Source organism: Fringilla coelebs (genome assembly GCF_963513975.1).
Source record: "Fringilla coelebs genome assembly, chromosome: 5".
Taxonomy (NCBI): Eukaryota; Metazoa; Chordata; class Aves; order Passeriformes; family Fringillidae; genus Fringilla; species Fringilla coelebs.
In genome coordinates this window covers 1,704,084-1,731,391 of record NC_140033.1, presented here as the reverse complement: position 1 = coordinate 1,731,391, position 27,308 = coordinate 1,704,084, and the positions used below count along the sequence as shown (strand labels likewise).

At 46.5% G+C, this 27,308-nt stretch overlaps 1 protein-coding gene across 1 annotated transcript in view; it reads left to right on the top strand.

Moving 5' to 3' along the window:
• EXOC4 (exocyst complex component 4) overlaps positions 1-27,308 on the top strand; it is a 354,271-nt gene that overhangs the window by 301,544 nt on the left and 25,419 nt on the right. Inside the window, exons 14-17 of the mRNA XM_084205380.1 lie at positions 2,241-2,419; positions 22,608-22,749; positions 24,499-24,677; positions 26,895-27,054. Of these exons, the coding sequence (XP_084061506.1) occupies positions 2,241-2,419; positions 22,608-22,749; positions 24,499-24,677; positions 26,895-27,054 (660 nt within the window). The remainder of the gene's footprint in view (positions 1-2,240; positions 2,420-22,607; positions 22,750-24,498; positions 24,678-26,894; positions 27,055-27,308) is intronic.

Sequence of the window (27,308 nt, the reverse complement as noted above, 5' to 3'; positions counted from 1 at the left end):
TTTTTCAGCCCAGGCTTCAGGACAAAGATCTTTTCTCAGAATCTGTTTGCACAGAGCATCATCTGCTAAGCCCCAGTTCCTCCCAGTGCCATGTGAATGCTCCTGTGGCATTCATTTAAATCATAATAATTGGTCTGGGCCAGATTTAGCCAACTGATGGCTTAGAAACTTCCTCCAGGATGGGTGGGTGGTGGTTGAATAGATCCCTCCTGAAAAGCTTCAAAATAAAATTAATTGCTTGTCCAATTTTTTGTCATCCTCTTCCCATTTAAGCAGCCTTTTCCCAGCCTTTTCTCCTAATACAAAGGAACATGATTTCTTCACTGCTGCTGCTGCTGCTTCTTCCTCTTGGCACTGCTGATGAATTGAGAATAATTCTGCCTGGACACTGCAGAGGGAAGCAGGTCCTGTGGAATCCTTGGTTAGCAGAGAATGAGAGTTCATTTCATGATCATTTAACCTCTGTGGTGTTTAAAATTTCAATATTTGGTGTTCATGGGCCCTCATTCTTGGCTAGCAGGGCAGGACTACACATCCCTTCCTGAAAAAGAAGGTTCAAGCCTGATGAAATTTGGGAAAATGTTCTTTTTTGGACGTGGAACCAGTCAGCAGCATCCCTTCATGAATATTGGAAAATTAAACAAATCCTGGAAGTTTACCATCAGGTTTTGTCCTGTGGCAGCAGAAGAGATCCATGCCCAGCTTTCCTTCCCTCCCCAGCTTTCCTGTAACTCATTTGTTCAACTAAAAAGAAGCCAAACAAAAAAATAAATCTTTGCAAAAGCCAATCCTCAGCCTGTGGACAGAGATTGGTTTTGTTGTCTTAACCCCTCGCTGCCTCCCAAGCGAGGAGATGTCAGAAGGCACCAGCAGAATTTCCCATTCATTGGGAATTATTCCCATTTATTAGGAATTATTATTATTATTCCAGTGGGATTGGGCAGCCAGAGGGACCTGCTGGGGCATTTTAGAGGAGCTCAGAGCTTGGTGGGTGCAGTGGTTTTGGTTTGCTAATTCAAGATTTTTTCAGTTTTAAAATTTTCTAACTCATGTGTTGAAGATTAGTTAGAAAATTCTAGCTAATATTCTAGAGTGAGGTGGGCTTTAGTGTTGGTTAATTATTAATGTACTTCTTCACATTGTGAGATTAGGAGAAAAGGTAAAGTAGGTTTAAAACATTTAAAAGGTTACAAAGAAAATTTTATTAAAAGATTTTTAGTTAAAGAAAGAAAATGTTATTAAAAGTTTTTTATTAAAAACTAAAAGAAAAAAAAGCAGTAAGAACAAAACCAACTGGATTTCCTCCCAGGGAAGCAAAGCCCAGCCTCTGCTGCTGGAGTTGGTTTTTGGAGCTCTGGGGTGGGTGTGAAACAGGCTGCCCTCATCTCTGAGATCCCACAGCTCATTCCCCAGGCAGAGGTGCTGCTGATAAACCCCAAAGATGTTCCCAGCTCTGCCTTGGAGAGGGAAAAGCAGTGGGAAAAGAGCTTGGATTCAACTCATATTACTAAAAAACATTAAAAATTGGTTTAAAAAATATTAGTAATAATACCATATAGCATTACCTTTCATATCTATATGCAATTTTACAACACAAAATTAACCAATATTTTATTTCTCATATGAAAACACACTCTTCACTGTGGTATTTGCTGGGTGGCCAGGACGGAGGAGGAATGATGAATCTGACTCCCTGCTCCCAGAAGGCTGATTTATTATTTTATGTTATATATTATATTAAAGAATGCTATACTAAACTATACTAAAGAATAATGAAAGGATTCAGACAGAGGTTACAAAGATAATAATGAAAACTGGTGACTGACTCCTCAGAGTCCAACACAGCTGATGGTGATTGGTCATTAATTAAAACAATTCACATGAAGCCAATGAAACAATCACCTGTTGGATAAACAATCTCCAACCACATTCCAAAGCAGCAAAACACAGGAGAAGCAATCAGATAATATTGTTTTCCTTTTTCTCTGAGGCTTCTCAGCTTCCCAGGGGAAAATCCTGGGCAAAGAGGATTTTTCAGAAAATATGAATGTGACACTTCACTTCCAAGATTCCTAACAGAAAAGATTCTCCTGCTGTCCCTGATCCCACATTCCTCAGAGGGGCTTTGCTTTGCTTTCCATTTCAGGGCTGCTTTTGGCAAAAAATCCCAAGTTTTGGTTAATAACTTGGGAGACAAACTGATCCACATTCCTTGGGGGGGGCTTTGCTTTCCATTTCAGGGCTGCTTTTGGCAAAGAATCCGAAGTGCTGATCGGGAATTTGGGAGACAAACTGATCCCTCAGCAGGAGATCCTGCGGGACGTCAGCGACCTCAAAGCCTTGGCCAACCTGCACGAGAGCCTGGAGTGGCTGGCAGCTCGCACCAAGGCGGCTTTCTCCAGCCTCTCAGCAGCCCAGAGTGAGTAACCCCCAGGGAAAACCTCTGCCTGGGCAGTGGGACAGCAGGAGTTTGGGGTTTGAGCAGCTTTTGTTCCTGCTCCCCAAGCGGGTTTGTGTCGGAGGGGAGCAGAATGTGAAGCAGCTTCGTCTGTTTGTTCCTCTGGGGGCTGTGGGGGCACTGGGAGGGCTCCAGGGGCATCATTTGTGTCCTGGTTTGGAAAACCAGGTGTGTGCTAAGGAGGGCAGGAGCCTCCTCTGAAATGTAGAATGCAAACCCCCTCCCTCTGAATTAGTGTAATTTTGAAATGAAGGGGCTCTCAGGCAAAGATATAGGAGCAGGAATAACAGATCTTTACTAGGAAAATACATGGGAATGGGAATAGTTCTTTCTAGGAAAAGATAAGGGAATAGGAAAATTCTTTACTAGGGAAAATTAGAAATACAATGCAATAGTACAAACAAGAAACCAGCCCAGTGTCAGAGTGAGCAGAGCAGTCGCTGTCCCCTGTGTGTCAGGGTGGGGGCACAGCCCCATCCCAGGGGGGCTCAGCCCTCCTGCAGTGCCAGCTGTGGCTCTGCTGCAGCAGGATCCTGCACAAGGGGGGAGTTTTCCTCTGAAGGTCAAACTCTGAGTTTCCCAGCCTGTGGTGTCACACACTTCTGTTCAAACTGCACACCCACAACCCCAGCTCCATCATTCCATTCTGGAAGCTTCTCCAGGGCCTCACGTCAGGGCAGTGTTCTCTGGGGGTCAGAGCCTGGCAGCACAGACAGTCCCAGATTCCCAGCAAATTTCAAACTTCCAACAGCCTTTGTCTTGCTTTGAGCTCTTCCTCCTGCCCAGCACCCCTGGCATTAAATCCTGAGTGTTTTAAAAATCCTGAGCATCCCCTGCTGTCTCAGGGGGTGCAAGGGGACAGCTGAGGAGCTGGAAAAGGAAAAGCAGGGAATAAAAAACCCACTCAGCTCGAGGGGAGCCCAGGACTCAGGGGGATGTGTGAGAATACAGGGAATTTCTGCAGTTTTGTTCGGAAATTTAGAGCAGAATCCTGAGGGAAGGTGCCCCGGAGCTGGGAGTTGAAAATCAGCTCAGACGTTTTTTCTGGGAATTTCACGAGGGGAATTTGCTGGTGCTGAACAAAGTCACAGTGTTTTATGTCCATGAAATCATTCTTGGCAGCAGAGCCTCTCTGGGTGACTGAAATCCTTCCTGTGGCTTCTACCTCTGCTCTCGAGCAGGACTTTAAACTCCTCACTCAGCTTTCCATCATCAGACCCTTTGGATCCAGAAGGATAATTAAGGTTATACAATTAAACCCCCAAATTACTCCAGGTAGCTTTAATATTCCTGTAACCCAGACTTTGACTTCTCCATCCCTGGGTGACAACACTTGCTCTGTTCTGGCTTTTTTTGTTATTAAACAAATAACAAAATTAAACAAAACCCAGTGGGAAATGCTATCAAAGTTCAGTAGCCAAATATTTATTTAGTCACCAGGAGAGTTCTTGGGGCTGAGGATTTATGTTCTAACAGTCAGAGCTGTTAAAATAAAACATCATTTATAATTTGAGGTCTGGTTGAAACTCAGGTTTTTTAATAAATCAATATTTTCCAGCTATTAAAGGGCATGAGCATGACTTTCAGGCCTCAGAGAGGACGTTCCACACGGTGGTGAATAAACATAAAAGCACAAATGTAATATTTCACTTGGCAGCGTCCTCCTGACAATAAAAATTCATCTTCCTTTGTAATAACTTCATCCTAAAATGTCTGTGCACAAATGCCAGGAGTGTCTGGAACCAGGGAAGAAGGAGCAGGGTGTCTTGGTTTGAAAAGCCAGGTGCCTGCTAAGGAAGGCAGGAGCCTCCCCTGAAATGGAGAATTCAAACCCTCCCCACCTCTCTGAATTGCTATAAAATTTAAATTAGGGGCTCTCAGGAAAAAATATGGGAGCAGGGAATAACAGTTCTTTAATAGGGGAGAAAATAAAAGGATAAAATAAACAATGCAGCAAACCAAACCAACACTGACAGGGTCAGAACACAGCCTGACACCCTGTGGGTCAGGGTGCTGGCAGCAGGGCCATTGGAATTGTGGCTCAGCCCTCCTGCAGGGCCAGGGGTGGTTCTGCTGGAGCAGGGATCCTGGAGAAGGGGGAAGAATCCTCTGAAGATCCAGGGGCAGAGGCAGCTGCTGCTCCTCTGGGAATGCAGTGGGAAGCCGTGCTGGGGTTCCAGAATCTCCAGATTATATCCAGGCAGGAATGCTTGGCTCCTCCCCCTGGGCTCACATCTCCCATGGGATGCTGCAGCTCTTATCAGCCCTGCAGGGACATTCCATCCCTGTTATCAGCAGGGGTCTGCCCAGAGGGGGCAGTGATTGTGGAAGAGATAAGGAAAAACTGCCCACATGACACAGGACACCTGCCATACAGATGGTGATGGAATCCATCCTGCCTGGCAGTCTGGGACACAGGGCTGGGAAATGGCAGAGGCTGTCCCCACCTCCTGCCTATAAATGAAATTTTCATCCTTTGATTGTTTCTCTTTTCTGCCCCAACAAGTTGAGATTCAGTCCTGCTCCCACTCAGGGCAGCACCCAAGTGTTCCGGGAGTGATCAGGACCTGAATTTTTGGGGCAATGCCAGAAATTCCCTAATCCCAACAAGCCCACGTGGAGGTGGTGGCCCTGGGGGAAGGCAGCAATTTTTGCAGCAAAGCTTCCTTGGATGCAAACAAATAAGAAAGATTTTTTTATATATTCATATTTTATTATTATAGATCCATATTTTTATATTTATATATTAATATATTTATATTTTATAATATTTCATATATTTCATATTCTATGTTAATATATTATATTTCATATTATGTATTTTCTATTTAATTATAAAATACTCTATATTTTATAAAATATATAAATTATATGTTATATTTATATAATTTATATATTTATTATAATATATTATGATAAGTTAGAATTTATATTTTATATAGAAATAAATGTATAATATAATATAATATAATATAATATAATATAATATAATATAATATAATATAATATAATATAATATAAATGTTATTAAATATAATTAAATATTATAAATATGATTTTATAAAGTTATAAATAATAAATTCCCTCAGGCCCAGCTCTGAACATCCAGAAAGCACAAGGTGGAGCTGGGCAGGTCTGATTTTGGGAAACCCCATAGTGACTTTGGGGTGAGGCTGCCAAAGGCCCCTTCCCAGAGATAACAATTCCATAATCTTTGGCTGTGGATGTGCCACAATTATCCCTCCTTTGAACCCAGCCTTGCTGCTGGGCAGTTTTATCTGTCTGGGCAGTCTCTGCTCTGTTCATTATTTGGTGTTTGCTCAGCTGATGGCTCTTCCATGGCTCTGCCCTTATCTGCTCCCCTTCAGAATTGGATTTTTTATTTCCCAAACCAGTCAGATATGACAAAGCCATTTCCCTCTGCTCTTGTCTTTTGAGGGAACACAAACTCCTTTTTAACAATAACCATTTAAGGATTAAAGTTGCCGGAGAAGGTGAATTTGCTGAGGGAATTGAGGCACTTTTTAAAGGGGTTTTATAGGAAAATGGAAGCTGGGTTTCCCCTCCTCATCTTCTGTGCTGCAGACAGAACACAACCTCATCCTTTTCCTTTGTGGAGCTTCAGCCTCCTGAGCTTCCCTGAATATTTTAGAGAAGGAATTATTGTGAGCCATGAAGGAGCTGGGATAATCTTTTTAAAGATTTTTAACATTTTTAAGACCATTGCTTGTTTGCAGGGAGGAGGATGAAAGATGAGCTGTTGGCTTCTGGAGTTGGAGCTGCCCTTTAAATTCTTGGCACCTCGTGACTTCAGATTGCTGTGATCACCAGGGAATGACTGACAGGCTTAAATTTGGAGTCTGGAATTGTTTTGGAATGGTTTGGGTGGGAAGGGACCTTAAATCCCATCCAGTTCCAATCCCTCCATGGCAGGGACACCTCCCCCTGTCCCAGGCTGCTCCAGCCCCAGTGTCCAGCCTGGCCTGGGACACTGCAGGGATGCAGGGGCAGCCCCAGCTGCTCTGGCAATCCCAGCCCAGGCAGGAATTCCTCATTGCCAAGATCCCATCCATGGCTGCCCTCTGGCAGTGGGAGCCATTCCCTGGGTGCTGTCCCTGCAGGCCTTGTCCCCAGTCCCTCTGCAGCTCTCCTGGAGCCCCTGCAGGCCCTGAGCTCCTCCAGCTCAGCTAAATCAGGATTGTCTTTTGTTGTAGTTGAGACAGAGACAATGCAAAGCAGCACACTCCATTTCCAAAGGCTCCAAACTGTTTTTATTCCAGCCTGCTGCTTTTTGTACATTCTTACACAACTGATCCATTTACACTTTACTCATTGGTCAGAGAGACAAACAAGGGGCTCATGGGAACAGCAGCTGCAGTTTCTCTGATTTATCCTTCCTTCTGTCTTGGTTTCTGTGTCAGCAACCAGGGCAGGAAATTCTTTCAGGGGTAAACAGGGATCCTGTTATCAAACATGGATCCTGTTATCAAACATGGATCCTATTATCAAACACAGATGCTGTTATCAAACATGGATCCTCCTATCAAACATGGATCCTCTTCTCAAACACAGATCCTCTTATCAAACATGGATCCTCCTACCAAATGTGGATCCCCTTATCAAACACAGATCCTTTTATCAAACATGGATCCCCTTATCAAACATGGATCCTGTTAACAAACATGGATTCTCTTATCAAACATGGATCCTCCTATCAAACATGGATCCTATTATCAAACATGGATCCTCTTATCAAACATGGATCCTCCTATCAAACATGGATCCTGTTATCAAACATGGATCCTCCTATCAAACATGGATCCTGTTATCAAACATGGATCCTCCTATCAAACATGGATGCCCTTATCAAACACAGATCCTCTTATCAAACATGGATCCCCTTATCAAACATGGATCCTGTTAACAAACATGGATCCTTTTCTTATCAAACATGGATCCTGTTGTCAAACATGGATCTTCTTATTAAACATGGATCCTCTTCTTATCAAACACAGATCCTCTTATCAAACATGGATCCTCAATCAAACATGGATCCCCTTTATCAAACACGGATCCTCTTCTCCAGCTTCTCTCTGGCTCATAGAAGTCACTCTAAAACCTCTTCCAGTCTTTCTCTTCCAGAAGGTTCATTGGAATTAAACTTTTTGCATTTTTACCGTGTGTCCATGGCTGTCACAGCTCATTGCCCTTCCCTCAGCCCCCTTTGTGTGGAGGAATCTTTATTTGCTCAGTGTGCCATGTTCACCTTCTCTGCATGGAGGAATCTTTATTTGTTTAGTGTGCCATGCTCACCTTCTCTGCGTGGAGAATCTTTATTTGCTCAGGGTGTCGTGCTCACCTTCTCTGCGTGAGCCTTGCGTGGGTCATCCTTGATGAGCCATAGCAGCATTTTAATGCCTTTCCAGTTCTAACTGGAAAATCAGCCATTGGTCTGAGGAGGGACCTCCTGTCCTGTCACTGCCCTCTCCCCAGAGAGCAGATCTCTGCAGGAGCACACCCTGAGGCCATTCAGCCTCTTCACTGCTGTATCCCATGCCCACAGCAGGTATTTTCTCCTCCAATTCCCAAATTCCATGTGGGTGTGGAAGAGGTTTTCCCCTTTCCCTCTGCAGATGGGCAGCACTTCCCCACAGTCCCAATCTGGGGGAGCTTCCATCCAAAGCAGGAGAGGAAAAAAATGAGTTTTTCTACAGCTTTTTACCAAAATCCTGCATTTGTCTGCCACTGCCTGGCTTTATTAACAATAACACTGAGCATTTGCATCTCATTTTCCAGGCACAGGTCCCAAAATGCTTCTCAGAGCTTGCTGAGGGCCATTAGAGCATCCTGGGCCCCTCTGCCCCGGGAGGATTGAAATAAACAGGGCAGGAGATCCTTCCCCCTTTTAATGCCTTTACTAAAAGTGATCAGCTCAGGTGGGGAGAACCGATGGGTCTGGGCTCACCCCACTGCTCCCAGGAGTGGCAGGGAGGAGGAGGAAAGGGCAGCTCTGTCCTCTGGAAGGCAGAGCTGGGGTTCTGTCCTCCCCAGAGCACCAGGGATTCCCAATTTTGCAGTTTGACCTTCAGGGTCCTCTGGCCAGCCAAGGTCTTTAGGTTAGGGTGAGAGGTAAAAGGGGTCTCTGCAGGCTCTGGGCTCTGTTCCTCACCTCCAGACATCACTTTGATCTCTTGGTTCTGGGCTGGCTCCTTGTTTTGGGGTCTTTTTGGGTAGGTGTGGTGGGGTGGCTTTCCCGTGGCACGCTGGCTCCGATGTCCCCTCCTGTCACTGTGCTGAAGGGCCATCCATCCTCTGGCAGCAGGCAGGGTGGCACTGACAGAAAGGGAATTCTCAGCAATGGGGAGTGAGGGCCAACTCTGAACAGGTGATTACAGCATGGAACTGACAGAGAGCTCTGCCAGCAACCGCTCAGCTTGGAACTCTGAACCTTTAAACAATGGGTAACCCTGTTTTACTCATGGCAGGATCATCAGCCTCTCCTTTGCTTCCTGAGCCTGGAGTGGGCTCTGATGGCTGAGAGGAGCATCCTGAGGCACCCAGCAATGATGGCTCGGAAATGGACCCTGCTCCCTTTCCTGCCACACCGAGCTGTCACTTAAAGTCACTTTCAGGCCCCTCCAGAGGGGTTTCAGCACAGATGGAAATCAGTGTGGAGGGGAAATTGCTGCCTTTCATTTCACAGCCAGGCCACCCAGCCGTGCTGAGCTTTGTGTTTAACCCCCTAATGAACTGAATTCAGCTCTAAATGGGGCTCTGTTTCTCTCAAGCTGCAGCTGATTATTTTTTTCCCTGTCACTGAACTTGTAGCACATCTTACTGTATTGATTGCTCGTGGAGAAATTTTTTTGTTAAAGAGATATTAATAGAAAACCTTATTTGAAAGATTAAAGATGGTCAACACGGGCCTGCCCTGGGGCAGAGGAGGACTTGGTGAATGCTGTGGCTTTGTTATTGCAACAAAAGTAAATTTCTGTCTAAAGCAGAAAAAGCTGCACATTTCCACCAAATGCAAACCATCTGCCATTAAATTAACAAGGTAAACCTTGAGTGCTTTGATTATTTGGTGAATATCTGCTGCTTCAATATGACTTAATCCAAATGCCAGCTTTTTATTTAAGCTTCATCAATAGCCTTATTTTCCAATATTTCTTCTTTCCCACTGCCTGAGCAGTTGGGGCTCTTCTGGAAGAGCACAAATCCTTGGCCAGCTGCCCTTCCCAGGTGCTGTGAACCTCCTTTGTGGGATCATCCCCAGCTTGCTGTGCCCCCATGGATGGCCTTGCCCTGGGGGCAGGAGTCAACCTGACCTGGGAGCTGCTGGACAAAGTCACTCAGATCTTGTTGGTTCTGAGGAGGAGCAGAGGGAAAGAGGGAAAAGCTCTTTTTTGGGCATTTTATCTGCTTGGCATGGCTGGTGTGCACAGATCTTTTTGTCCATCCCACAGCTCAGCCTGTTGCTGCTCTGGGATGCTCTCCACAAACACTGGGAATCTCTGAATCTCTCCAAACCTGAGCACAGGTTTGGCTGCTCTGTAAGAGCTGAAATGAGAGATGCAGGACTCCAGGGGCTCTCCAAAATGCAGTTTATTACATCCAAGGTGTCACAGCAGTCCAGGGTCATGGGTGACAGAGCTGTGCCCACAGCTGTCAGCTCCAGCTGCAGGCAGGTCTGGAGACACTTTGGTTTAGGTTACAATGCATTCTATACTCTTCTTTTGGTTACATTGCATTCTATACTTTTCTTTTGGTTACATTGCATTCTATACTTTTCTTTTGGTTATATTGCATTATTTACTTTTCTTTAGGTTCCATTGCATTCTATACTTTTCTTTTCTGACCATCTTGATACAGCAGAACCAATCCATACCTTAACTATTACCTATAGCCCATCATAACTGCTCTCATTACCATATTCATGTCACTGTTCTCCAATCACTAAAGTCAGTACATTGCAGTTTAAGCCAGAAGTTGTTTTTCAGTTTTCTCACAGTGGAAAATTCTGAGACCTTTTTTCTATTTGCACCATTGCTGCCTTGTTTGCCTGTGCTCTCTTCCTGCTTGGTAAAAACATCTTCTTGTTTGGGGTGGGTTTATCCTTTGCTCTAAGCCATAAAACCCCTTCTAACTCACACACCCTTTGCCTCCTTGGTTATCCAGTGAGACTGGCTCAGCAATTCTTTTCTTCTACATCAAAACTTGCTTCCATCTCTATTCCTTCATCAGACTCCACATTCAAAAATCTTTTGGCTAAGCACACACATCTGTGAGACCTTCTTGTCAAACTTTCATCCTTCCCAACACTGCTCCAAACCCCAGCAAGTCCTCAGCGAGCTTGGGGTGGTGTTTGATGAAGGAATGAGGTCCCTGCCTGGTCTCTTGGGTTTCCAGGTGGGAATGGCCTTGAGCAAGGACAGGGAGCTCTGCCACCCTCACCAGAGTGAAATGGGGTCTGTCAGGTCCAGAGCAAACCAGGGGTGATCAGCTGCTAATTAATTCCTGTTTATACCTTGGATAGAGCTGCAAATGTACTCAGACTTAGCAAAGCTGCTGCAAAGAGCTGGGAGAGCTCAGAGCCCCTGGCAGGTCCTGAAGGGGCTCCAGGAGAGCTGCAGAGGGACTGGGGACAAGGGACAGGACACGGGGAATGGCTCCCACTGCCAGAGGGTGATACCTTGAGAAGGCTGAGCTAGGACAGGGGCTGGGCAGAGTCCCAGAATAAAGCAGGGATTCATTCAGAGGATCTCCTGCATGGATGCACCTGGGGCAGCACCAGAGCCCAGCCAGGGCTGCACCCAAGATGAACCAAAATGGCCCCAAAATCCCCGAGCGCTGCCGGGGTCTCTCCCTGGGATCAGCTCTGCTCCATTTGCACCTTGCAGTTCATTGTCCCATCCCAGCTTCAGCCCCTGCAGTCCCACCCTGCTTGTTTTTCTCTCTGCAGCCCACGGGGTTTGTGCTCCTGGCTGAGATTTGGCTCATTTGTCCTTGGTGCCCAGCTGGAGCAGGAATTGTTTTGTCTCCCTGCTCTGTGCACAGAGCTCACCATCCCATAACATGAAGCTCAGACCCACACACCAAAGCAGCACAGAACTGAAAAATAGAAAAGCTCAAACCTGAGGCATCAAGGGCAGGGATGGATGGGATATTGGGAAGCAATTCCTGCCTGGGCTGGAACTGCCAGAGCAGCTGGGGCTGCCCCTGCATCCCTGCAGTGTCCCAGGCCAGGCTGGACACTGGGACAGGGGGAGGTGTCCCTGCCATGGAGGGATTGGAACTGGATGGGATTTAAGGTCCCTTCCCACCCAAACCATTCCAGGGTTCTGCAGCCAAGAGCTGAGCAGAGCAATTCAGGCAAAGGACAAGAGTCCAGCTGGGTCCCTCTTGGCTGAGTTTTTTGGAGGGCTCAAACCACAAAAAAATTGGGATAGCAAAGTGTTAAAACACCTTCAAGACCAGCAGGGACCTGCTGACTTCAGGGAGATAAAATGCCTCGTTTGATTTAACTGGGCATGAGGAGATTATTTTGGTTTATTCTAGAATTTCGGCACGAAAATTTCATAGCTTATAAATGGCTCTGCTTTGCTGAAGCTCAGGGATTGAAACCCACAGTCCCCAGTCCCTACAAACCCCTGTTTTCCCATCAAACTGATCTCCTGGTGCCTTCCAAAGCTTTTTTTTCCCTCTGGAATGTCTGCAGTGAAGCTTTTCCCATGGATGGCAGCCTTCCCCAGCCTCAGCTTTTATTTCCATCAAATATTTAATGGGACGAGGAGCTCAGACACTCTTTCCTTGGCCTGGCTGCTCATTTCTGGGTTGTTGTGGGAGCCAGCACCGGGAATCTGTGCCCGGATCGATGGTGGGGTCAGCACTTAACTCACCATCATCATTACACTAATTACTCTCATTCTGTCCTTCCTTCCTCCCACCCAGCCGCCCCCAAGGCAGGGGATGCTCATGTAAATAAGTGACCCAATTAGCAAAGCTTTCCAGAGCTTTTCCTTTTTGCCAGGAAATGGGGGTTTTGTGGGGATGGCTCCGCGGAGCCTGCTGGCCTCTCCTGTTGGTTCATCCCACTTCAGTCCTTTTATCTCTTCCGGAGAAAATTGATTCCCTGATGGGAAAGATGGGGAGCAGAAAGTCCTCCCTGCTCCTCCTGGGTGGGACAGAGGTGACACCCCTCCCTGCTCTGGAGGGGGTGAAATAATTGGTGAAATTATTATTATTATTATTAAACAGGATGGGGCTCAAAATTACAGCCAGGGGTTGACCACAACATTGGGTCTCAGAGAAAAATTAGGGACGTGCTGGAGGAAACTTAAGGAAGGGAATTCCCCTTGCAAAAGGTTCTGAAAAAGGGGAGAACTGCAAGGGAAAAAAGCAAGAAAGAAGAGGAGGGAAGAAGAAGAGAAGAGAAGAGAAGAGAAGAGAAGAGAAGAGAAGAGAAGAGAAGAGAAGAGAAGAGAAGAGAAGAGAAGAGAAGAGAAGAGAAGAGAAGAGAAGAGAAGAGAAGAGAAGAGAAGAGAAGAGAAGAGAAGAGAAGAGAAGAGAAGAGAAGAGAAGAGAAGAATACAAGGAAAAAAGCAAGAAAGAAGAGAAGGGAAGAATACAAAGGAAAAAAAAGCAAGAAAGAAGGGAAGAATACTAGGGGAAAAAGCAAGAAAGAAGCAAGGGAAGGGAAGAACTGCAAGATAAAAAAAAACAAGAAAGAAGAGAAGGGAAGAATACAAGGGGAAAAAAAACAAGAAAGAAGGGAAGAAAACAAGGAAAAAAGCAAGAAAGAAGCAAGGGAAGGGAAGAACTGCAAGGAAAAAAAAGCAAGATCCCTTCCCCCTCTGGGATTTGGGGGAATGACTCTTAAATAACCAGGAATTGTGGAGAAATCAGGCTGAGTCTGATCATCCTGGTGCTCATCCTTTTTTCTTTCCCATTCTTCACCCTGAATTTGGGAACTTTTCATCATTCCCATGGATGTTCCCATTCCCACCTCCCTCAGGATTCCCTTGGACAAAACTTGTTCATTCTTTGCCTTCCAGATCTCTGGGCTGCTCCTCTTGCTTTGCAAACCAAGCTCTTAAAAACAAAATGCCCTCAAAAAAAAACCCCTTTTATCTATAATTGATTCATTCTATCTATAATTTATTTATTCAATCGATAATTATATGTAAAATTGATTATTATCATTAATTTTACCTATAATTATCCAGTTGAGGAAAAGGGGGGGTGAGTTTTTGGTTTGCTGTAGATGGAAGGAAGTGTCTCCACTGACACATGATTTCCCTGTTTTTAAGGAAAATTTGGTGAAGCACATTGGGAAACAACAAACAGGCAAAAAAATCTTTCCCAGAACTCAGAAGAAGCTGAAAGGGCTTTTTAAAATCAAGTCACTTCTGAGATAATCGAATTCAGCCCAGGAAATAATAATTCTGAGCAGGGCAAGTTCTGGGAAAGTTCCATCAGAAATGACTGAAAACAGAAAAAAATTCACAGAGGAATTTTCCCAGTTGAGGAGCAAATCCTGGACTTTTTAGGGAATCCTTCCACAGTGAAATCAACTCTGTTCCTAATCCTGTGTCAGGATCCTGCTCTTCATTCTCCTTGCATAATTTTTCTTCATTTTTTCCCCATCTTTTTAGTGAAAAACACCTGATCTTTGGGGTTTTTTTTAATGAACCAATTGTTTTTGGGTGGTTTCATGCCTTTTCCAGACTACAGTGCTTAAAGAAAAGTGAGGATCAACCAACCCTGAGTTTGGTTGGAGGAGTTGTAGGATGGAGCTTGAGCCTCTCATGGTTTCTGAGATAACTGAACTCAGCCCAGGAAATAATAATTCTGAGGAGGGCAAGTTCTGGGAAAGTTACAACAGTGACTGAAACAGAAAAAATTCACAGAGGACTTTTCCCAGTTGAGGAGCAAATCCTGGACGTTTTAGGGAATCCTTCCACAGTGAAATCAACTCCGTTCCTAATCCTGTGTCAGGATCCTGCTCTTCATTCTCCTTGCACAATTTTTCTTCATTTTTTCCCATCTTTTTAGTGCAAAACACCTGATCTTTGGGGTTTTTAAATGAACCAATTATTTTGGGTGGTTTCATGCCTTTTCCAGACTACAGTGCTTAAAGAAAAGTGAGGATCAACCAACCCTGAGTTTGGTTGGAGGAGTTGTAGGATGGAGCTTGAACCTCTCATGTTGCCCCTGTGTTTTATTGAACAGATTCCTTCCTCCCCCACCAGTAATCACTTTTTCCCAAGGCTGCCTCTTTGCAGAAAACCAGCAAACAAACCCACTTTTTGGAGGAGTTATTGCCTTTTTAAAAGTGCTAATTTCCTGGGGAAATTTATGCCCGGCAGCGGCGGCAGGCGAGGAGCTCGGCAGGCAGGCAGCGCTAACGAGACAATTCATTAAGTGCCGAGTGTGTAAAAAACATTAATTCCCCAAATGAAAAACTAATAGAGTGTTTAGGCTGCTCTTTATCACCGGTGACAGCCTGGGCCCCGCTCGTCATTAGTGTTTACCCAGCTGATGGGGCTGTAGCTCTTCCTTGCCACCTCAAAGGTCGGGATGCTTTTTTTCCCGGCTTTGTCCCTTCCCCTGTGCTTGGATTTTAAGAACATGGGAAGTGCCCTTCATTTTTGTCTTCTTGCTTTCCTTTTCCTCCTTTCTTGCTTTTTTTTTTTTCCTTGCAGTTCTTCCATTCCCTTTCTTCTTTCTCGCCTTTTTTCCTTGTATTCTTCCCTTCTTTCTTGCTATTCTCCCTTTCAATTCTTCCCTTCTTTCTTGCCTTTTTCCTTGCAGTCCTTCTCTTTCTTCTTTCTTGATTTTTTCCTTGCAGTTCTTCCATTCCCTTTCTTCTTTCTTGCCTTTTTTCCTTGTATTCTTCCCTTCTTTCTTGCTATTTTCCCTTTCAGTTCTTCCCTTCTTTCTTGCCTTTTTCTTTGCAGTTCTTCCATTCCCTTTCTTCTTTCTTGCCTTTTTTCCTTGTATTCTTCCCTTCTTCTTTCTTTCTTTTTTCCCTTTCAGTTCTTCCCTTCCTTCTTTCTTGCCTTTTTCCTTGCAGTCCTTCTCTTTCTTCTTTCATGCTTTGTTTCCTTGCAGTTCTTCCCTTCCCTTTCTTCTTTCTTGCTTTTTTCCCCTGTATTCTTCCCCTCTCTTCTTTCTTGCTTTTTTTCCCTTGCAGTTCTTCCATTCCCTTTCTTCTTTCTTGCTTTTGTTCCCTTCCCTTCCCTTCCCTTCCCTTCCCTTCCCTTCCCTTCCCTTCCCTTCCCTTCCCTTCCCTTCCCTTCCCTTCCCTTCCCTTCCCTTCCCTTCCCTTCCCTTCCCTTCCCTTCCCTTCCCTTCCCTTCCCTTCCCTTCCCTTCCCTTCCCTTCCCTTCCCTTCCCTTTTTCCCTTTTCCAGAACCTTTTACAAGGAAATCCCTTCCTGAAGTTTCCTCCAGCACATCCCAAATTTTTCTCTGAGAAAGGAGGGCTCATTAGTGGAAATTTGCTCGGAGATTAATTAACGAGCAGCTGTCCCTGAGCTCGTTTCCTCTTCACTTCCGTTTGTCCTGCAAGTGTGGCTTTGTCCCTCTGGCACCAGTGAGTGCCCTTGCCTTTGATCCCAGGAAAAGGTGAATTCCCAGTAAAATGCTGGGAATTTTGGACAATTTAGGCAGCTGACATCCCAAATCCAGCTGTGAGTGCCCCATACCTTGAAGGTTTGGCTTTAAAGTTCCCTCCCAACATTCTTGGTTCCCCTCCATTCCATGATCTTGGAAATCTTGGCAGAACTCATTCCTTTAAGAGTTTTATTTCCCTGGATTTAAACCCTACAGAAGAGACCAATTTAGGTAAAAAAGCAGCAATATCTGGGTGAATATTTGAAGTGTTTGTTCATACAGAGAAGAAACCCAGGGAAGGTATCAATCCCAAAATCCAGCGTTGCTGCCTGAATTCCCATCGCTCTGAAATGAATCCTGTGGGAGAACCAAAATTCAGCTCCAGCTTTTATGGCTCATCCCAGTCCTTTCCTAGAGAGCTGGAATTCCCAAAAGGAACAATTTAGGAGAAGGCAATGACTGATCTGTACCTGGAGTCCCCTTTTGGTGGGCATGGACACCTTGGTGACATTCCTTGGTGACATTCCTTGGTGACAGTGTCTCACAAAAGTTTCCTCACCAGCAGCACCTTTCCCTTGCCCAGCTGAGTCCCAGAGGGACAGACCATGGTTTAACACAGAGGTGGCTTCTAAATAGTGAAATATTTTTAAATTGTTCATTTTTTTACCCTTTTTGGGTGTGGAAGCCAGAGGTTTCCTGGCAGGAGTCCCACTGAATTTTGGGAGAATCAAAATCCAGCTCCAGCTTTTATGGCTCATTCCAGTCCTTTCCTAGAGAGCTGGAATTCCCAAAAGGACCAATTTAGGAGAAAGCAGTGACTGATCTGTACCTGTAGTCCCCTTTTGGTGGGGCATGGACACCTTAGTGATGATCCTGTCTCCTCACAAAATTTTCCTCACCAGCAGCACCTTTCCCTTGCTCTGTCCCAGAGGGACAGACCATGGCTTAACACAGAGCTGGCTTCCAAATAGTGAAATATTTAAAAATTGGGAATTTTCCCATGCTTTTTTGGTGTGGAAGCCAGAGGTTTCCTGGCAGAAATCCCTCTGAAATAAGTCCTTGATGTTGGATGTGAAGTTCACACCTTGCTCCTTTAAAAAACAATCACATCTCTAATTCTGCTTGGCTTCACCCACAGCTTTCTCCTTGAAACACCAGATATTCTCCTTTTTGAAGGGGTTTCAGTAGGGATTTTGTGTTTCCTTGTGGCATCATCTCCTCGTGGTGCTAAAAGCTGTGGGAACAGAAGACCCTGCTGGAATGGCAGTGATGGATCAAATCTCATTATCCACGTTTTTACCTGCTGGGAACTCAAGCCCTGAAAGGGAGAGTGGTGCCTGAGAGCCCCAGGAAAGAGAAGAGTTAACCCTGACTCTCTAAAGGCTTCATCCAGCACCTACCCCAGGACAAATCCCCTTTCCCTGTGCTTTTTGGGGTACCTCTTCTAGAGAGGAAGGGAGGAAGAAATTCAAATTCAAGGAGCTGCAAACTAGTCCTAAATTCAGCAGGAGTTTCATGCTGCATCTCTCTCCCAAAGAGGAGGGGTTTTCCGTCTCTGTGAGCCTTTCCTTTCCCCCAGAGAGATTAGGGAATGCTGTGCAAATCCTGAGCCTTTTGGGGGTTCCTTCCTCAGGCTCAGGGGGCAGAGTTCATCTCCCTGGATTGGTTTTGCTCCTGGTGATGTAAAACCACTGGGGTGTGTCAGTGGTCACTCTGCTCACACCTGGGGTTGTGTTTAATATTCCATAAATATATTTAATAAATTAATTTTATTTTGTTTAGTTTAATGTGGCAATCTGCATCCATCCATCTACAGCCTGCCAGAAGGCACTTGCAGAAATCCTGGGCTGAGTTTATTTTTCTCAGCTTTGCAGGAATGAAAATGTCACTGTCATATTTTCTGGAAAAATCCCTTTGCCCAGGATTTTTCTCCTGGGAAGCTGAGAAGCCTCAGAGAAAAAGGAAAACAATATTATCTGATTTGCTTCTGCTGTGTTTTGCTGCTTTGGAATGTGGTTGGAGATTGTTTATCCAACAGGGGATTGTTTCATTGGTTTCATGTGAATTGTTTTAATTAATGACCAATCACCATCAGCTCAGTCAGAACTCAGGAAAGAGTCACAAGTTTTCATTATGATCTTTGTAGCCTTCTGTCTGTATCCATTCTCTATTCTTTAGCATAGTTTAGTTTAGCATTCTTTAATATAATATAATAAAATAACAAATCAGCCTTCTAAGAGCATGGGCTCAGATTCATCTTTCCTTCCAACGACAGGGACCCCAGAAAATACCACATGAAACATTCCTTGAGAGGGAGAGGACTCAGCTGTGATTTCAGCCAGGGAGGAGAAAATCCCAAACAAAGCTGGCACTTTTCTCCAGCAGCCTGGAAAATTCACCTTCCATTCTCCAGGAGGATGGGGGCCAGTGGAGCAGGGCTTTGGTGTTGTGGTGGCCAGGTGGAAATGGGTGAGGCAGGAGGAGAAGGGGAAGAAGAATTGCATGGCTGCTCTGTTTTTCCACAATTCCAGATTTTTCCCCCCCTTTCCCAGCATTTCCAGCAGGCAGAGGTTCCCTCCCTTTTTCAGAGTGTGGTGGGTCCACAGCCACAGGAAGGCTCAGCCCCTGCCCAACTCCACAGCCAGCTCCAAATGGCATTTCCTTCTCAAAGCCCTTTCATAATTTAGGCCCTGATTATTTTTTGCTGCTCCAGCTCATTTGTTGGCTTCGTGCTGCCAGGGATGATGGAGTAAAACTATCTGGAGTGAGACTTTAAAGAATGGGATTTTCTCTTCTGGATGTCCAGAGAAGAAAGGAGAAATTGATGGGCTCTGAAAGGCTCCCTTTGAGCTCCAAGAGCAAAAACACACAGGAGAAATTCAGATTCACCCCCCCAAAAACCCCACCTGAGCCTGCCAGGGGGGCCCTGAAGGATTTCAGTGCTTTAAACAGGGAGCAGATTGTGCCCATCTCCCTCCTCCCTTATCTCCTCTGACAAATATAATTACAGCCTCGCTCAAAGTGCTGCAAGTGAATTGTGGAGAGGAGAAAAATGGTGTGTGCATCTGCCTGCAGCAGCAAGGAGCTGACTCCTGCTTTTCTCTGATGGCTCCATCCATCTCCAGCACTTCCAGAGCTGGCTCTGCTAAAAGAGAGATGATTCCTGCCCCAAGTGCATCTCCAGGAGGATGAAAACTTAACAAAATGTTGGATTTTGGGGCTTAAAACAAATGTTTTTTCATGCATGGTGCAGGTGGGGTTTTCTGCTTTCCTGCCACCAGGTAATTATCTAATTATCCCTAGACCTGACCCTGAGCTGAAGTCCTGCCACACTCCAGAGTCACTTGGGGGACACACAGCTGTCCCCAGGTGCCTCCAGAGAGTCCTGGGATAATCTGGAATTAGAGGTTGTGTAAATAAGCCCCTCACCCCCTCGCTGATAATTTAATTTTCTTGGTGGGACAGAGCTCAGTGAGCAGAGAGGGGCTGGGAGGGGGCTCAGGGAAGGGGAATCCTCATCATTCCCACCCACCCACCCAGGCTGGATTGTCACCCTCATTTTCCCCTCTTTATTCCCCTTCCACGCTCCAGGCCAGCTCAGCATTTCCAGCAGGATTTGCCAGGCTGGGAATTTCTCAGCGTTCCTTGGTTCAAAAAAATCACTTCATGAATTTTGCTGTGACCTCGGGAGCTGCTGAGAGGGGTTAATTGGTGGAGTTAATTGATGGAGTTAATTGGTGGAGTTAATTGGTGGAATGGGTTGGGCTGGAAGTGACCCCAAGGATCAAGGCAGGGACAGCTCCCACCATCCCAGGCTGCTCCAAGCTCCATCCAGCCTGGCCTTGGACACTTCCAGGGGTCCAGGGGTAGCCACAGCTTCTCTGGGCATCCAAGATCATCTTCTTCCATATTCTGGGATTTTCATGCTTAATTGTACAGTTTCCATTTGTAATTGTGCAGTTCCCTCATCTGCTTCCATATTCTGGTATTTCCACACTGAACTGTACAGTTCCCTCCTGTTTTTTCACCTCTGCTTTAATTTGTTTTGCACCAAAAAAAAAAAAATTTAAAAAAGGGGTTTTATCCCCTCACTTTGCTTTTTTCTCTTTTCAGGCTGGGTGTGAGGCTGTGTTTATTTTTAGGCTGATTATTTTTGGTGTTTCATCCAAAGTTCCTCTCCCAAAGCAGGGCTGTGGCTGTACAAAAGTCACATTTCCTTCAATTATCATGGCTCCAAATGGAATTTGATGGTCAGCAGCTCCTTGGGAATGCACAGATCCCTCCTGCACTGGGTCTGGAGCAGCTGAAGGAGCTGGGAAAGGGGCTCAGAAAATGGAGAAAGGGATCCCATGATTCAACAAAGAGATGGAGAGAATAACATTGAGGGAGGGAAAGAATAACATTGCCATGTAAAGGAGCAAATGTAAAACATCAGAGAGCAAGGTTAGGCTGGAAACCCAATCCCAAACTCTCCTTTCCCTGTTAAAGGAGCGTTTGGAAGGAGCCAGCAAGGGTAAAAATCCTTTATATGGCACAGGAATCTCTACTTGAGGCCATGGGACGCGGGGATCGTGGGGATGGCGCTCGGAGATCCGGGAGATCTGCCCACAATCCCGTTATTTAATCCAAAAGTGTCTCAGGGCAGCCTGATTTCAAACTGTGCTGATCAGCCCAGGCAGGATCAGCCCCAAAGTGCTGCTGGAGGGAGGCTCTGGACTGGGATGGCTGGGAGGCACTTCCTCAGGCTGGGGGAACGTGGGACTGCAGAGGGTTCCTCTGGTGGCTGCAGGAGGAGGGTCAGGGCTCAGCCCTGGGGTGAGGTGAGGGACTTGGAGCTGCTCTGGTGGCTGGGAGAAAATCCCAAAAGGTGTTCAAGGAGGTCTCAGTGGCAAGGAAACCATCCATGAGCAGCTCATGGGTGTTGCCTGTGGTTTATTTGCTGTTTACAACCCCGAGGGATGAAGTTATGGAGTTAGACCTGCACTCCTGGCTGGGATAAAATCCCAGGAGATTTTTCAAGGAAGTCTCAGGGGGAAGGAGATGATCCATGAGCAGCTCATGGGTGTTTCCTGTGGTTTAATTCCTTTTTACAGCCCTGAGGGAGGAAGTTATGGAGTTAGACCTGCACTCCTGGCTGGGATAAAATCCCCAAAGGTGTTCAAGGAGGTCTCAGTGGGAAGGAAACCATCCATGAGCAGCTCATAGGTGTGGTTTATTTGCCTGTGGTTTATTTGCTGTTTCCTGCCCAAGAGCTGTGGTTAAGGAACAAAACCAAAGCAAGGCTCCTCTGGAGGGGTGGGGACTCACCTGAGGGACATTGTGGTGACCAAAAAGGACCCTTCCACCTGCAGGGCTCCCAAGCAGCTCCTCCCTCCTTCCCAGCAGAGTTTGGAGTTAGACCTGCACTCCTGGCTGGGATAAAATCCCCAAAGGTGTTCAAGGAGGCCTCAGGGGGAAGGAGATGATCCATGAGCAGCTCATGGGTGTTGCTTATAACTCTCCTGGACTCTGCAGCCACAGGAATTCTCAGCCCAGAGCAATCCCTTCCCAGGAAAATGTCTCCTGGTGGTTGATGAACCCCTCAGATCCACCTGGGAGCTCAGTCCATTGCAGGAACACTTGGCTCCTTGATCCACTCCTGAATCAGAAGTGGAGGGATCACCCAGAGCTGGGATGGGAGCACAGAGGAGGCTCTGGATGGGATGGAGAACATCTTGTTGGGAAGGATGAAAGTTTGACAAGAAGGTCTCACAGATGTGTGTGCTTGGCAGAAAGATTTTTGAATGTAGAATCTGATGAAGGAATAAAAATGAAAGCAAGTTTTGATATAGAAGAAAAGAATTGCTGAGCCAGTCTTACTGGGTAACCAAGGAGGCAAAGGGTGTGTGAGTTAGAAGGGTTTTTATGGCTTAGAGCAAAGGATAAACCCAAAAGGATAAACAATGCAGAAAGCACAGGCAAACAAGGCAGCAATGGTGCAAGTAAAAAAAGGTCTCAGAATTTTCCACTGCAAGAAAACTGAATAACAACTTCTGGCTTAAACTGTGATGTACTGACTTTAGTGATTGGAGAACAGTGACATGAATATGGCAATGATAGCAGTTATGATGGGCTAGAGGTAATAGTTAAGGGATAGATTGGTTCTGCTGTATTAAGATGCTCAGCAAAGAAAAGTATAAAATGCATTGTAACCAAAAGAAAAGTAAATAATGCAATATAACCAAAAGAAGAGTATAGAATGCAATGTAACCAAAAGAAGAGTATAGAATGCAATGGAACCAAAACCAAAGTGTCTCCAGGCCTGCCTGCAGCTGGAGCTGACAGCTGTAGGCACAGCTCTGTCACCCATGACCCTGGGCTGCTGTGACACCTTGGATACAATAAACTGCATTTTGTATACAATAAACTGCATTTTGTATACAATAAACTGCACTTTGTATACAATAAACTGCATTTTGAAGAGCCCCCTGGAGCCCCACATCTCTCCTTCAGGCTCTTACAAGATCTCAAATTTACCTCTTTTCTCTTGGCAGCCACGTCCCCAGGCCAGGACAGCCATGCCAGCCTGGAGCACCTTCCTGCATCCGAGCAGATCCTGCAGAGCCTGAGTGAGCTGGCCAGGTCCTTCCAGGAGATGGCTGATCGCTGCCTGCTGGTGCTGCACCTGGAAGTCAGGTAAAAACCTGAAACCTGGGGATGGAGGGGCATCCTGGGAGGCTGCAGGTGGAGATCATGTCCAGAGGACACAAATAAACTTGTCCATCACTGCATGAAAGGTGAGTCCAGGATTGCCAGGTCACCAAATCATAGGTGGCCAAATGTGGCATGGAGGCAGGGCACCAAAAGTGGAATTACCTAAGGAGGTTTGTATCTTAACTGCAAGAGAATTCAGGAAGAAATTCCTTAATGTGGGTGTGGTGAGGTCCTACCAGAGCAGCTGGGGCTGCCCCTGCATCCCTGGAATGTCCCAGGCCAGGCTGGACAGGGCTTGGAGCAGCCTGGGATGGTGGGAGGTGTCCCTGCCCAGGGCAGGGGGGCACTGGATGATCTGGTAGGACCCTCCAGCCCAACCCACTCTGTGATTCCATGATTATGGTTCAGAGACCAGGAAAAAATGTGATTTTCAGGGACTTTGTCCTTCCAAACCAACACAAGGGTGTTTTCACAGTCTAACAGGGGTCTCCACAGGCTGGTTTTTTTGGGATTGCAAACAGGAGCTTCACCTCCTCCTTTTTCAAGCAGTAACAGGAACTGGGGAACCAGCTGGATTGGGTAATTTCATGAAGTCTCTGCCTTCCCATGCAAAGATCAAAGGCAGCAAATCCAATCCTTCAGGCTGCCCAGCTGCCCACTGCAGGGCTGGGAAGATGTTTTTCCTGGAGAACTGTTCAGGCCAGGTGTATTTCCATTGCTTCCCTTTGCTTTGAGGCATCAGATGGAAGGGGGATGTCAGAGCTTTGATGGATCATCAGTTTGTTCTTCAGTGACACATCCCAAGCCACGTCCTGTCCCCGTGTGCTCTGCTGGATCAGCGCGGAGCTCTGGGGAAAAACCCACATTAATTCTTGTCAGCACTCCTTCCTCCTGCCATCCATCACCTGCTGGGCTTGGGGGGGTTTGAGGAAAAGGTGGTGGAAGTGTGGGAATGGAGCAGTTTTCCAGCTGGGCTAAAGGAACCCAGACTGGTGGGATGGGTGTCTGGCCTCTGTGGGTTTTTGTCACACTTGGGTTAAGCAAAAATCCCTGAAATGGAATTCAGGGATAAATTCTGGTGCAATTTAGAGCAGAGCATTGCTCAGTTCCTCCAGTGCTTCCAACAGGAGCTGAGTTTGGAGCTGTGAATTCACCAGACCACGTCACTGTGTCCAAAGGGATTTAACTGCATGGAATTCCTCCTTCCATGGAGGGGGGCAAGTTGGGATTTAACTGCATGGAGTTTTTCCTTCCATGGAGGGATGATGGTTATTCATGTTGGATTTTAATTGCATGGAATTTCTCTTTGGAGGGAAGATGGTTGGGCTCGTTGGTGAACAGGAAGGAGTTGCAGTGGTGTGAAATGTTTGGGAATGTTTGGGAATCTTGGAATTCTAAAGGTCATTCCATGACCCCCGGCTCGCTGGTCCTGCCAGTTATCCCTTTTATGAGGTTTGCAGGGAAGGAGTTCTTGTTGGAGGACTGGTATTGTATGGGAAATTGAGGAATATAGGGAAAATTCAGTGGGATGATGGAGGTCAGCTCTGTCACCAGGGATCTGTTAGATCCATCCCTGAAGATGGAACAACAAGAGGAGGATGCCTTTAACACAGACATCACCACCCATCTCCTGAAGTTACTTTTTACCAGCTTGAGGAAGGGAAAAACCACTTTGCATCCCAGGAATACTTTAAAAGGGGGGTTGCTGCATTGTGATGTTCCTCCTGACAGGGTTCACTGCTTCCACTACCTGATCCCTCTGGCCAAGCAAGGGAACTATGCCATCGTGGCCAACGTGGAGAGCATGGACTACGACCCGCTGGTGGTGCGGCTCAACAAGGACATCAGCGCCATCGAGGAGGCCATGGGGGCCAGCCTGCAGCAGCACAAGTTCCAGTACATCTTTGAAGGTCAGGCTCTTCCCAGTCCTTCCTCCAGGAAGGGGATTCCATCCTCATCCCAAAGCTCCACGGGATTCCTTTGGGGGATGAAGCAGAGCGAGGTGCTGCTGTCACCTACAGAGCGTTGAGGGAGAGCCCTGTGGGAGAGCTGGGGGTGCTCACCTGGAGAGGAGAGGGATCCAGGGAGAGCTTCCAGCACATTCCAGGGGCTCCAGGAGAGCTGCAGAGGGACTGGGGACAAGGCCTGCAGGGACAGCACCCAGGGAATGGCTCCCACTGCCAGAGGGCAGGCATGGATGGGATCTTGGCAATGAGGAATTCCTGGCTGGGCTGGGATTGCCAGAGCAGCTGGGGCTGCCCCTGCATCCCTGCAGTGTCCCAGGCCAGGCTGGACACTGGGGCTGGAGCAGCCTGGGACAGGGGGAGGTGTCCCTGCCATGGATGGGGTGGCACTGGGTGGGAATTAAGGTTCCTTCCCACCCAAACCATCCTGGGATTCTGGGATTCCCTGTTTGTTCAAGAAGAGGGAAGTGGCTGCCCACAGAGCCATGGGGACCATTCACATCCTGTTGAAGTTTAAATTCATACTCATGGTTCTCCTTAAGCCCAGACACCTCTTAATCCCAGGCCTGGGATTTACAGATGCCCCACCCTGGCTCCCTGTACATGAACTAAATCCTTAATTTAGACTTTTAATTGGCCTCTGGGCTTGCCCAGACCTGTGCAGTGTGAATCAGGCTGGGATTTTGCTCTGTGTAATGTGATGCATCGTTTTGGGGGTGGCTGTGTCCCTCAGCCCCCAGCTGTGTCCTTCTGACATCCTTCAGACACAGGAAACTGTTCAGAGAGGGGTTGTGCATCAGAGGGTTTGGAATGCAGCTCATTCCTGCTCCTGGAGACTGAATTTACCAGGAGAAACAGGGAAACACCACCCTGGAGAGCAGATTAAAAACAGATTAAAGCACAGCAGTTCTACAGGAGCTGCAGTGACCCATTGCTCTGCCCAGACAGGGAGGGGGACTGGAAGGCACAGTGTGGTTAAAAACCACTGGTTGTGATCACACAGCTCCAAGTTCTGGGGCAGTTTTGTGTTTTTACTAAAGAGGTTGAAAGTTCTAAACTGCACCACTGAGATTTCTGAGGGTTTCCAGTTAAAACCCAATTATCCCTTGATCCAGCTCACAGGCACCACCTAACAGTGCACATTTTGGGGGGTTTTAACATGAATTACTGGCACTAAATCTCTTCCCCCGTTAGGAAAATTATTCCACAAACACCAGAGGTTTATGTCCAAATAGGAGACAGAGGAGTCCTTTCTGGTTTTATTCCAAAAAAGGGAGAGGCCATGGGGCATTCCCCTGGGATCTCTGGAATATTTGGAGGATGCAGCCTCCTTTTTATCCCAATTTCCCACATTTCCTTTCTCTCTCCCCTTTGGCTGAGGTACTTGAGAGGATCAGATTTCCCAAAATCTTCTGCCTGATACCAGAGATTCCCCTCGAATGTACAACCCTCCATTTTCATTTTTAATTCTTATGGAATTTAGGGGGTTTTCTCCTTTGGCTGAGGTACTTGAGAGGTTCAGACTTCCCAAAACACCTGATACGAGAGATTCCCCTCTAATGTATAATGTTCCCATTTCATTTTTAATTCTTATGGAATTCAGGATGTTTTCCCCATTTCTGAGGTATTTGAGAGGCACAGACTTCCCAAAACACCTGATACCAGAGATTCCCCTTGAATGTACAACCCTCCCTTTCCATTTTTAATTCTTATGGAATTTAGGGGGTTTTCCCTATTTCTGAGGGACTTGAGAGGCTCAGACCTCCCAAAACATCTGATACCAGAGATTATCCCTTTATTGTATAACCCTCCCTTTTTATTTTTAATTCTTATTGAATTTATGGGTTTTTCCCCATTTCTGAGGTACTTGAGAGGCTCAGACTTCCCAAAACACCTGATTCCAAAGATTTCCCTCTAATGTACAACCCTCCCTTTTCATTTTTAATTCTTATGGAATTCAGGGGTTTCTCTTCATCTCTCAGTGTCTAATTTCATTGATCAGCAAACCCAAAGTTTATTAGCAAACCAAATCTCTTTTTCCATTCACCAATCAGCGGGATCCTTCCCGTTGTTTCTTTTCTCTCCCAGTGCTGGTTTTACCCACCAGCATCCCCAGAGTTTGTTTGTAAAGACAAATCTGCCCTTCCTCTCCCTCCCTTGCAGGCTTGGGCCACCTCATCTCCTGCATCCTCATCACGGGCGCGCACTACTTCAAGCGCATCAGCGAGTCGGGCATCAAGAAGATGTGCAGGAACATCTTCATCCTGCAGCAGAACCTGACCAACATCACCATGTCCCGTGAGGCCGACCTGGACTTCGCCAGGTGAGCGCAGCCCTGCCCTCTGCCCGTCCCACGGCACCTGGGGGGCTCCTTCCCCTCGGGGGCTCCGTGCCCAGGGTGAGCCCAGATGTGTCACTGAGTCGCTGGGCCAGGGTCTCTGAGACCCCTGGCAGGGGCTGGAGCCCTCCAGGACAGCCAGAGGGGTGTCCTGGGTTCTGACACCTCCAGTGTGGAAGAGCTTTTTAGGGAGGCCCCCAAAAAATTCCACGCCAGGATTGGGAGATGAGCGGGGCTTT